At 41.1% G+C, this 12,650-nt stretch overlaps 1 protein-coding gene across 48 annotated transcripts in view; it reads right to left on the reverse strand.

Moving 5' to 3' along the window:
• Positions 1–864: 864 nt before the first annotated feature.
• Positions 865–12,650, reverse strand: part of GTDC1 (glycosyltransferase like domain containing 1) — a 183,149-nt gene continuing 171,363 nt past the window's right edge. For 16 of the 48 annotated variants that reach the window (XM_040560672.1, XM_040560638.1, XM_040560677.1 and 13 more), the window contains 3 exons: positions 10,961–11,031; positions 10,174–10,265; positions 865–2,155 (listed from right to left, as the gene is read on the reverse strand). In XM_040560672.1, the coding sequence (XP_040416606.1) occupies positions 10,191–10,265; positions 10,961–11,031 (146 nt within the window). In that variant the 3' untranslated portion in view covers positions 865–2,155; positions 10,174–10,190. Of the gene's footprint in view, positions 2,988–6,522; positions 7,230–10,173; positions 10,266–10,960; positions 11,032–12,650 lie in introns of those variants that run through there. The other 32 variants (XM_040560627.1, XM_040560629.1, XM_040560635.1 and 29 more) reach the window with 9 other exon arrangements.

Here is a 12,650-nt window from a genome sequence, read left to right on the forward strand (position 1 = left end):
ATCGAGTTCTGGCGTATCGAGTCTCATGGCACTACGTGCGCAGTCTGTTCGCCACAAGCCATAGCATGACGTTGCAGCATCTCCTCTTTCCTTTTATTGGTTTGGAGAGCGACTCGCTGTGAAACTTGGACCAAGTCACTTTGATCGTACCATGCCTCAGTTTCCCCAATAGTAAAAAAAATATTCTAATTTGTTCTTGCTGGTGCAAGGTGTGATAGCCTTAGTGAAGATTTATGATGCAGTCAGATAGGAAATGCAAGAAGTTCTGCTACTTGGCTCTACCAAATGTGACTACCACATCCATGCACGCTTCCCTGAGAAGACCACATTCAACATCCAGAGCCAAGTTGGGCTTTGATCGAGCAGAAACAGGGAGAAACCAACATATAAGACAGATGATTACTGCAAAATTACAACTCTGCAGTGCCAGAAAAATATCTGAACATTTACCATTTGCCACTGGATCTCCCTCAGCTTTTTGACTGATTAATAGAGCAATGTTAAAGAGAGCTACTGCCTGCTCACACTGAGAAAGGACAATTCAGCATCTCGATGGCGTCAGAAAAGATCCTTTCCCACTGCTGACTGGGAAGCCAGTGTGCGCTGTGGGACCAGCCTGAACCTCTCCTCTGCCATCGATGCAGCCCTGGAGCCCCATGGAGCTGGGGCAAGGCTGGCACAGGCAAGATGCTCACATTTACCATTGGGTGACAGCCTGCCAGCACGGGGACAAGAGCCACCCTGCCTGGTAGGAGGGAGGATGAAACCATACCTGTCCGTCAGGAGAGGTCTTACCAAGCTTTACGTGGTAATGACTTACCGAGAATCCTCTTCCTGCTTCTTCCCAGAATGGAGCTGAAAATCTTGGAATTGTCAGAACATTTTATTATCACTTGCAAAGCAGATTCTACTTCATCAGATAAAGGCACAATTGCATTCATTGACTCTGACACAAGGATATGCATAGTGATAAACATACAGATAGATGTACACACTTATACATGAATGAGATATGCTAATTAAAAATTGCAGTGGGCACTTTATTAAAAATTTATTGTACAATCTACATCTTCAAAACATTTTACATCAACAAATATAGCAGCTTGACTGCTGGAATCATAAGTGATTTATCTTTAAAAGACTGTATTTGTAACTGGATGCAAAGATTCTTGATGAACGGCCGTTACATTTATACTACTACTTTTTATTGGAAGTATTTTGACTGTTATCTGTTTGTTCTCCATCCTTGAGAGAAATAAAACAAGTGTCTCAGCTTTCATTTTATCGGATAGATGGCACCATGTAGCATATTTCCCATGCTAGTTGAATTACAGCTGTTTATCTTTCAGCTTTCTTTAAGATTAATTAAATGCAAATGTAACTCCGCGAATCATGGGATTACCTGCCAGACCCCTTATTAATACCTTCACTTAAAAACCCCTGTGCCAGAGAGTCATTAATTTGCAAAAAGAAAAGTGCTAAAGCAGCCCTTTGCCTACAAACAATTCAGAGATGGCTGCCCAATTAGTCCGGTAGCACTCGGATCCTCCTTTCAGGCCCTGTGGCCCTTTGAGGACACAATAAGGCTCCAATGATAACCTGGCAACCTAGGTAGAAACCCAGCCAAGTGTGAGCGTTTGAAGCTGCAGCTTGGCTGCCATCGTGTCGGCGAAAAGAAAGAATTCAGGCACCATGTCATCCAGTACAAAGGATAAAAACAGATTCAACCGGAAATTCAATGTGGCACCACATATGGGATACATGAGTGCGGTTATACAACAGGCCACATATTTTTTTTGAACAGTCTCCTGCATGTGATGCCGAGGACATGTGTAACCATCATAACGTCTCTAAGAATCTGTATTTAATTTGAGCTGGGGTGGTGGCAGGGATTGGAGATCTGAAGCCGCCACAGGTTTGTGGCAGATGGCTCTGTGTCAGCTATGACAAGCAGCCAGGCTCGGCTTCCTCTGCAGATTTTCTTTTCTCTCTGATCAGGTAAATATGGGCACACTCTGGAAACTTCCACAATTCTGCCTGAGGCTGCAAGTTTGTGACTTAGCCCCATCTGTCACAAATCTTCCCTCGGTTCTGTTGCGAGCAGAGACCTGAATTTACCACGGAGCGCTGCCCAAGAAAAGCCAGCCATCTCGCCCTACGAGGAAGCAGAGGAGAGATCACACGCAGAACGTCAGCTGCTGCCGCGAAGGGACGTCTCCGGCCTCGGGAGGAGCAGCGTGTGCAGAGCCGCTCGTCCTGGGGACCAGCCCCGCCGCCGTGCCCCGGCCTTGCCCAGCGCGGCCCCAAGAGGCCGCGGGAGGCAGCTGGAAGCGCCAGGCCGGATCCAAAGGGAGCCCCGTGAAGTTCGTGGCAGCCCTGATCGAGCACTTCCACCAAACGCCGCTCCTACCAGCGGGCTCAGCAGACACAGCAAGGGCCGAGCGGGCCCGACCTCCCTCTCACACCTCAGACCTGGCAGAACCAGGAACCGGCAGGAGAGAAGGCCTAATTCCCCTGTGCCACCATCGCTGGTCTGGCTTTTGGCCTCTACTTCAGAGTAACCTTGGAGAGAATCAACTCCACTCCTGTTTTTTTGGAGGGGGGTAAGAGTGATAACGCTGCAAAAGTCTGGGCATTCATGTTTTCAAGGAATAGAACATGATTCAGTCAACAGTTCCTAAATATGCAGAGACAAAATCGTCATGAGTAGCAAAGTTTTCACAGAAAGCAAGATCTTTGTGTGAAGAGACAGCACAGTAAGTGTCAGCAGCACTGCAGTATCTTCTATGATACAAACATTTTTGTTTCTTGTGTCCTCAGAGTGGAACAGAAATATTTAGTATCTATGCTGCCATCAGTAGACTTCAGAGTTAACCTTCCGAATTCAGTAAGGACGGTTCATCCGTTCAGACCTGCTGCTTCAGGATAGCTGGAGTTCAAGCAGACAGTACTGTTTTGGCATATTTTATGCACATTCTTAGAATTCCCTTAACAAAATTGAGAATCAATGATTATTATTCAGCACAAAACCTGAGACTTGGAGTGCGAGAAAGCAGAGTGATTTACAGAGCCAAATTGTATCGGGTCAGCTTTACTCCGTGACCCAGCTCCTTCCCCCTGTAAGTGAGTATTAGGAAGAATCAAGGTGGAAAGCAGCTTGTAGTAATTACTTTTGGAGCTCAGCTTTCAAACTCCAAGCACCTTTGGAAACCACCATCAAAAGACAGCATTGGTTTACGTGAACTGGGTGCACTGTGAGGCCCGAGCCAGAGCTATATAATACTCCTCAGTAGAGTAACAGTATTTCCTTGAACAAACTACAGTTTCTTTTATCAACCTTTAAAAACTCACTTCTTTCTTTCTGTGTTTAAATAAAAACATAAATGTTGGATGTGAATTTATGCAAGATACCCTTCCATTAGAAAAGAAGGTTCAGAACACATTGAGCAACCATGACACTAGGAAAAGAGCTTCAGGCTTCTTTCTCAAGGTAATGCGGATACACTTTACTGAAAAACAATTAGTTTTCATGCGTTTTGTAACTCTTCTGTCAAAGTTGATCTTAATTCCTTTGACCCATTTCTCCATCTACCATTTTGCAGTGGCTATGGTTCATCTACTTTCTAAAACTAAACTGGAAGCTATCTATCACTGTTATAATAAAAAGTTCAAAGTCCTCGTGTTGATGCTGAAAGATGCCCACAGGACTGCCTTCTTAATGAATGCTTTCTTCCTGCTCCACAAGCATGGCCAACTGCTACGAGCTGTAGACCAGGATTTTCAGAGAGCTGAAAGTTCCTCGATCCCCTGGCTTTCAGAGAGCCACAGCAAGCCATGGGAAAAGATGGAGTGGGAGCTTCTGCTTCCAGCAAACAGCTCAGGAACAAGGAGATACTCAACATAGTATGGTTGGCTCTCAGAATAGCAGGCAACTTTTAACAGCCCCTGCTAGCTCATTTCTTCTAGCGTGAACATCCACAAAAGCTAGCAGACCTCACTCTACCAAAGGTGTTTCCGGACCCATGTGCAGCTTGTAGACCTTAGATAGACCCAAACTGCCTAAATTGTGTCCGTGGTCCAGCAGATCTTTCTACCTCCTAATGTAGCTAGGTGTTTGACTATATCAGATATATGGGAATGAAAAATGTGAAGACTTCAGTCTAACCTAGACACAACCCTCAGCAATTTAATCCATCCTGTTGTGAAGCTGGCCCTGCTTTGAGCAGAGGCTGGACCCAGATGACCTCCAGAGGTCCCTCTCCGAATTACTCTAGGATTCTTTATTCTAAATAAGTAACCAAGGTTTTCTTTCACACAAAAAATCCTTGTTCATACACTTTACTTAGGCAGCTCTTCCTAGCACCAACAGAGACAGGAGGGCATGGAGGCAGCATGCTGCATTTCATTTTCTAGCTGCTCTAACCTTCCTATACAGGCTCTGAGAGGCAGATTTAGACCATCTCTGAAACCACTTTAAATTATTCTCACTGGAAATTGAGCATCACAAGAGGAAAATACAAGTTTCACACCTGTGCTTCCAGCCTGCTTCTGACCTGCACCTAATGTCAACCAGGTAGAAGCAGGAATTCAGTACAGTGCCTCCTTCTTTCCCTGCAAACTTGCTCTGCCACTGGAAGGAAAGTCAGCATGATGGGTGGGAATATTTGTACTATTCACACAGCCTGGAGAGCTCTAAATTAACTTTATCAGCTTGGGACAAAAGATCTGGAGAACACTGTAAGCAAACATCTGCTCAATATACATTCACGGTTAAAAAGTAAACAGTGTGTTTGGCTCCATGAGGAGCAGGTTGAAAATTATCACAGAGTACAACACATCACAAATTGATGGCATGGCCTAGAATACTCCGTAAAGTAATGATCACCAGCACAAAAACAGCTCTCAAGCATCAAAATGGCTTGAATGATAAGAGGTAAGAATTAAACACGGGATAACATTCACAAGGAGAGACTGAAAAGCCCAGGATACTGTAAGCGTTTGACAAATGTTTACAAAATAATGAATGGTTTGGAAAAAATGGAGTGGGAGCTTCTGCTACCAGGCAAACGACTCAAGAACACGGAGACACTCAATGCAACTGAAGGTGGGACACTCTGAGCCAACTGAAGGAAATCTTTTAATGCTTGTGTCTGTAAACATGGAAATGAACTGCCTTGCTACAGAGAGCCATGAAAGACAGCAACAGAGGTTTCCAAGGGCTGCTGAATGTCAATGGAGAACTAGTATGTACAGCATGGAAATACTTAATACTAAAAGAACATGCCAGATTATAAAATCTCTGATTCCTGGGTTAAGACCAAGCTCTAATTCTAAAAGACCAAGAGAAGACCTTTAACACCCTATTTCTACCCGTGTCAGCCTTCTCTCAGATATCTGATGCTGACCACTACCAAAACCATGATATTAAACTAAGCACATGATGTGCTGATCCAGACAGGCAGCATCCCTATGGAAAAATGAAGTTCTCAGGGAGTTTTTTCAGAGGGTGGTGAAGTAGAAATAAGGACAGAGGCATCTTCCCTGGCTCTTACAAGGCTTGTTCAAGAGCTGTGGAAGAAATTTTGGTCCTTGCAATGGGGCTGAATGGCCGATGGACGTCTGCCATGGGGCTCCCCCAAGCTCCCACACGTCTAGCCCACTGTAACCTCATGGAGCTGCCTGGGTTGGAGGGCAGTCGCATGCAAATGCAACAAGTTGCTGAGAAGGCCTCTTGCCACCTTCCTAGCTGTGCCTAAATATTAAAGCTGGATCAGAGAGAACTCCTACCTGTTTTCCTGAAATAGCAACTATATTGCTTTATCTCAAATGGAGCAAAAAGAGGGAAAGGGAAAGGAAAGGAAAGGAAAGGAAAGGAAGGAAAGGAAAGGAAAGGAAAAGGAAAGGAAAAAAGGAAAGGAAAGGAAAGGAAAAAGGAAAGGAAAAAAAAGGAAAAGGAAGGAAAGGAAAGGAAAGGAAAAAAAAAAAAAAGGAAAAAAAAAAAAAGGAAAGGAAACAAAGGAAAAAAGAAAAAGGAAAAGGAAAAAAGGAAAGGAAAGGAAGGAAAAAAAAAAGGAAGGGGAAAGGAAAAGGAAAGGAAAGGAAAGGAAAGGAGCGGAAAGGGAAGGAAAGGAAGGGAAGGGAAGGGAAGGGAAGGGAAGGGGGAAAGGAAAGGGAAGGGAAGGGAAGGAAGGGAAGGAAGGGAAGGAAGGGAAGGAAGGGAATGGAAGGGACGGAAGGGACGGAAGGGAAGGAAGGGAAGGGAAGGGAAGGGAAGGGAAGGGAAGGGAAGGGAAGGGAAGGGAAGGGAAGGGAAGGGAAGGGAAGGGAAGGGAGGGAAGGGAAGGGAAGGGAAGGGAAGGGAAGGGAAGGGAAGGGAAGGGAAGGAAGGAAAGGAAAGGAAAGGAAGGAAAGGAAAGGAAAGAAAAGGAAAGGAAAGGAAAGGAAAGGAAAGGAAAGGAAAGGAAAAGGAAAAGGAAAAGGAAAAGGAAAGGAAAGGAAAGGAAAGGAAAGGAAAGGAAAAGGAAAAGGAAAAGGAAAAGGAAAGGAAAGGAAAGGAAAGGGTTTTGTTAGAACAGCCCTATGCAGCCAAATTCTGAGACTGGAAACAATTCAGATGTCTAAGGTCTAACAGGGATCCTAATTTGATTTTATAGCAGTTTAATCCCTTTGAATGCAGCACAGTTCCTTATCTACAGTGGTGTAAGTAGGAAAAAAATCACGCCATGTGTCTTTCATAGGCAGGTGAGCTTCTGTAGTGTGATGGAAATGAGAAGATGAATGTCAGAAAGTGGGCCAAATTCTTTTCTCTGTTAAACAAGCATGAGTGAGAGTAGGATTTTTCTGCAGGAACTGAAGCTGACAGCATGTCAACCAGCACTCATTCAGCTGGGAGGGCTGGGAGAGATTATTTAAAGTTGTCAGCTCCTTCCATGCCTGGCTTTTGGCAACTCTTCTTGTCCCTTTCCACTGTATACTCTTTATACACGCTGTTTTAAATTAAGAAACTGAAGTGAGGGAACTGAAAGGTAAACTTAAAGAAAATAGTGCAGAAACAAATGTTTCACCCTATTTATTACTTTTTAAATCTACGAGATAGGACTCGGGGAGCTTGCAGACTGACAGGTCCTGTGGTGTGCTCCAGTGGAAACTGGTGCCCTGTTGTTGTTATTTGCTTCGTTTTGGCACTTCGGCAACCACAAATAGCCAGAACCAAAGAGGAACTTTTGATTCTATAAAACTAGAAGAGAACAATAATTGATAACAAATGAGGTTTGTTTTCAACAGATCTCGATCTTCTCTTAACAACTGGCAGAAGGCAGCGTCGAAACGCAAATGAACCGGCCCTGGGTGCTGTGAGAATACCCAGGGTAAGTAATGTATCATTTGGAAAGGTTTCTCTAGGTGCTTACATTATGGGCATTTTTAAAAGTCTGCCAGCATGAATCTGCTCAGTGGAATTAAGCTATTACACTTTAATACACGGGTCTGTGCATTTTCACAGGGATATTCGCTGCGTCTGGCTCCCTAACCTGGCTGCCCCGCTGCTATTCATCTTCCCCATGCCCCCAACTTTGTCAGCACAGGCACTGAGGACAACTGAAGGAATAACTGCCTGCTTAATGAGACTGCTGTCTACTTATTACGGGTATCCTTAGCAATAAAATACAATATGTGAAAAGATAACCCGAAGTACTTCTGATGCTGATTACTTTCTGATCTATAAAGCAGAATCCCCAAGCAGTAAAGAAAAGCATTATTTGCTTTTAAAGCAGCTTTACTTTTTTTCTAAAACCGAACAGCTACTTTAAGAACTGTGGTAGGGAGCATGTCAGGAAGGTTTCTGAACGAGAAGTAGCCCGTTGGTATATATTACCGGGGGGGGGCCCTCTTCTATGCCACTATAGTATATATATATACCATTCTGAAATAAGTGAGACCACAGTGGAAGCACTGCGTGCCCTTCATGATTTCACTCTTTTCAGCTTCCTAAAAAGAAGCATCATTCCAACTCTGGTTACACACGTCTAAGTTAGCATCTTCCTAGAAGGTTTACGGACAGTTTCATTGCAAATAAGACTTAGTGTACGTGGGTGTAGGTACAAAAGACAACTCTAACAGTATTCTCAGAGCTGAGCCAAAGCCTATTAAAGACAACAGGGATCTTTTCAATGGTATTCACAGGTTCTGGATTAGGCCCTGCTTTACTCATTTTAAAACGATCCCCATGCAGCTCAGTCGCTACCTGTTGCAGACACTCACTGAACACTCAGGACATCTGACAGAGCTGCACCATTCATAGCACATGAGTCTGTCTGCAAAGGATGGGGTAAGCCCCCCATTTTTGCAGTTGCACCCTGGCTGCAAATAATTCCAAGTTGTTGTTTTTTTTTTTTTTTTTTTTTTTAATTATTTTTTCCATAAGAGAATCCCTAAAGCAAATCAGTATTTTGGTTATGGGGCTTGTGCAGACACTGCTCTCTGTGCCACTTTTTAAGCCCATACTGCTTCACATCAGTATTTGACCTGCCATTATTTCCACTTTTGGTGTGCCAGCCCTGGCTTTATTTAGGAGCTGGGGATCCACACGCACAGAGGAGATGCACGTGAGCAGGACTGTTAGCTGAACTTGAAGCATCGGGAAATGTCAAGGTAAACGTTTAAGGACTGCTTCCCCTTTGAAGCCACCATGTCTAACTATACAATACTATGACTCAAGAAGTAATGCTGAGCGCTGGAAGTGTTCAGTCAGCATTTTAAACTATTATGAGCTACCTTCTGAACCATTGCCAAGTTAATAGACAATGAAGATAATGAGCTTGAAATTGGGTGTTAAATTGCATTTTTGGTTCTCTCCTTTTTTCTTGAAGTTTAACTGTTTCCTGCAGAAACAACATCATCTTTGATGTATCATTATGTAAATGTCTTTTTAGGTCACAAAAAAGTCAAGTGCGGGCTAAACTCTCCCTCCTGCTACATGTGTGCGCAAAAGGGTAGGGAGGCATACGAGACGCAGCAAGACCAAGACTTTCTGGTCCCCAGAGGGAGGAACGTGGAGAGATGAGGTTAGGTCTGCTGGCAGCATGAGCCTCCAAATTAGGAAGGAGATTACTCGACTCGCTCGTTAACAGTGTGCCTGGGTGGCTTCAGCCAAGGAATGCTCGAGGAGAGACCGCTTTTATATTGCACAGGTAACGCAAGCAGCATATCCGCCTACGCACTCCCTCGAAGGACTTTCAGGTGAATCCAGATTTTCACAAATGCTACCTGGAACACCTTTGTCGTGCAGGGGTAATGTGTATCTACCCTGGTCACGGCGCTTCCAGGGCTGTAAAAGTCATAGCTGAACAGAAAATGCTGTAAGTTTGCATATTAGCATGCAGACAATAGCAGTTATTTATAAGAACAATATCGTGTAATAATGATTTTTCACTGAATAATATAAAATTTAGTGCTCTATCTACATAATTAAAAAAAAAGTGATTCCTAGCAATATAAATACACATCTTGAAAACGTAGAAGTCAGTCTAGCATTGAACACTTGATCAAAACTCGAATGGAAGGTCTATCACTTAAACTGTATTTTCTCTACATAAATAGCTGCAAAGAACAGGACATGATAAATACCAGTAAATTATGCTTCTAATAAACTTTTTTTTTTTTTTATGCTCAACATAACTCAAAAAGCAAAGTGTTAAAATAATCATAACTATCAAAATAATTCAAATAATTCCAAAAGCAGAGAAGTCTTACCTGGTCCCAGTCACCTGCATGTTTTGAGGACTGCAGATTAAATTAGGATAGGAAGGTAGGTTTATCCTCATTAGTATAATTGTAGGATCTTTCTTTTATTTTCCTTTTAAACTAATGAGTTACATTAATCCAGGTTCATTTTTATAAGCCTCTTGGGTCCAAATGTAAAGGACAGTCATTTTAGAAAACAATAAATTAAAAAAAAAAGCATGTAGCATGCATTAAGTGCACGTATTTCATAAGACCTAGGTTAATACAACTGGCATCTAGTTTAATTAATCCTTGTTAGTGTAACGACTAATATCCCTCCCTAGCATGTTTCCTTTAAACATTAGTATGTTAATTAAATGTTGTTTTTTTAATTTTTTTTCCTTTGTACTTCAATATGGCATTATATCACGTAAAACTGTTCTGAACAACTACCTTATAGAGATGTTTCCTTACAATATCTGGTCTCTTGCAGAAATTCTGAAGCCTTTTAAAAAGCTGTTCAGGTGTAGAATACAGATATTCAGCTGCAGGAAAAACAGATACATTTTTAATGAAACAAAAACCTCAAAGCACACACTCGATATTAGTCACTTTACTAATTAAAAATGCATATTGCTCTGTGCCGCCTCGTGTTTTACATTATTTAAGCATGATTTTATAAGGTTACCTCAGCTCACAAGGATGTTTAATGCTAAATAAGACTGTGTAGTTGTGCTGTTTAGACATCTCCTTTGGGTGATTAAAATACATTATTCTAATGTAACACAATGCATAGTGATACATTTAGTGATGAGATTTTTCAAAGAACTGCTACTACATTAGTGTGTATCCTGTACCACAGTTGCATAGTATTAAGTATTAAATTGTTTAAATAATTTGGTGTGATTTTCAGGCCTCTTTTTTTTTTTTCTGTATCTCAAAAAAATCTGCAAGCCATTGCAGCATCACTGACCTTTTAACAAAAATCTATCATTATGGGTTGTGTATGCTAACAATGAAGAATGCTATTTCAAAACTTGCTTTTGTGTTATCTTAAAAGAACAGATGGCAAATATAAACTTCGTCTAATGTATTAAAACACATAAAATTTTCCTTAACACTAACATGTTGGCTTGCCAAATAAACAATTGCTTTTGCTCAAGTTTATTCTCAAACTTTATATTTTAGTGTGAATCACGTATTACTTTTCAGGAAAAAGAGTGAGCAGCAAAGCAGCTACCTGGAAATATCTCCGGGTACACCAAGGCCTTGGGACACAGTGGGTAACAACCGCAATATACAGCTTCAACCCTGAAGATTAAAAATAATAAAAGCATGAACAGGACACTGCGGAGCCAAAAACTTACTTTGGTGCAAGAGTGTAGAGGTTGACTACATATAGCACAAGTAAAGCATTTTTCTGCTCAGCAGCTCAATCCTTCTAAATGCCAAAGTTGCTCTTTTTAAAGAAAATTTTATTGATCATATGAATTACATAGAACAGAACAGCGAGCATATGTTTTGTTCACTGAATAAATCAAAGCGCAGCTCTGCATTTTTTGTTTTTTAAATACTGTTTAACACATTTTATAATCAGCAGACAGACACATGTAACAACATGGTGAAGTATGGACGGCTTTTCTTAATAATACTGCAGAAAAACAAGGGCATGCATACGCGCATTTGTATATACATGTACGTATACACAGATGCACACAATCGCCCTTACCTGGCAGAGCAGACACCCTCCTCAAACTTTCCAAGTCCAAAGGTTAGAATTAAACATAGCCTAGGAACAACTCGCAGTATGCTTTGGGCTGGGATCTTTTAGCTTATGCACATGATTCAAATGATCTCCTTGATTTTCCAGGTCATAAACTTTTTTTAAATTTTTAATAAATACTGATGAGATTCCCCTGCCAAAGTCTGTTATGTTTTGTGGATTTGTTTTTTCCAGGAACAATTTACATATCTTCTGTAACATCAAATCCAAATATTTTATAATTGCGACACAATGGCACGAAGTTTTCTAGTAGCAATTCTAAAGAAAAGCTATCTGATTCCTGTTTGCATTTTAATAACTGAATGGGTTAAAGCATCAAGTTTTCAGTTTATTTTTTTTGCATAATGACCATTGATCTGACATAACGTCCCTCTAAAGATACAACTGCAATTTCTGTTGGCCAGAAATTACACACTGAAATTCAAAACACTTCTTAAAATATGTTTATTTTATGAGAGTCTTTGAATTTCCTCCAACATGTTGACCATACGAGGACTTTATTTTTAACTTCAGTTTCCCTCGGTCCCCAGAAAAAATCTGAAATCTTGTCAGTGTTCACCTTTTTTATTTTCAGTGACAATCCAAAAGGCTTTCGCTACGTTCATGTACGCATTGGCTTTGTTACTTTATTACAGGCACCCAATCCAGTCCAGACTGAACCCTGCTTACTTTAGCTCTGCTTGCTTTTCAATAGGCAAAAAATAAAATAAAGAATAACATAGTCAGCTTTCATGCTACAAAACTATGCATATCCACAAAACCCAAAGATACACATTTCTCTGCAAATGCTTTTGCTAGGCAATGATTCCTAGTTTTTCCATAAACTTAAATTTTGTAATTTATGTTTCCTTTTTTTTTAAAATAACATATGCACTTCAGATTGCATTTTAAACATTAACAACGATTTCAAAGTGTACATCGTCTAGCACTATATTTTTTACCAAAGGAAATGTTTCTGATGTGTGATTTAATTGATGATTTCAGTTCTTAAATATTGTGTCATATGTCAAAGCAAATAGATTTTTAAAGTTTTCTTTAATCTAGGAAAAAAAAAAAGAGTGAAACTGTGGACATTTCAGTAATAGCTCATATCACTAAATTATGTTAAAATATTTGCTTTTTAATCATATCGTCTGCATGAAAAAAA

The sequence above is a fragment of the Cygnus olor genome, chromosome 6 (assembly GCF_009769625.2).
Source record: "Cygnus olor isolate bCygOlo1 chromosome 6, bCygOlo1.pri.v2, whole genome shotgun sequence".
Lineage (NCBI taxonomy): Eukaryota > Metazoa > Chordata > Aves > Anseriformes > Anatidae > Cygnus > Cygnus olor.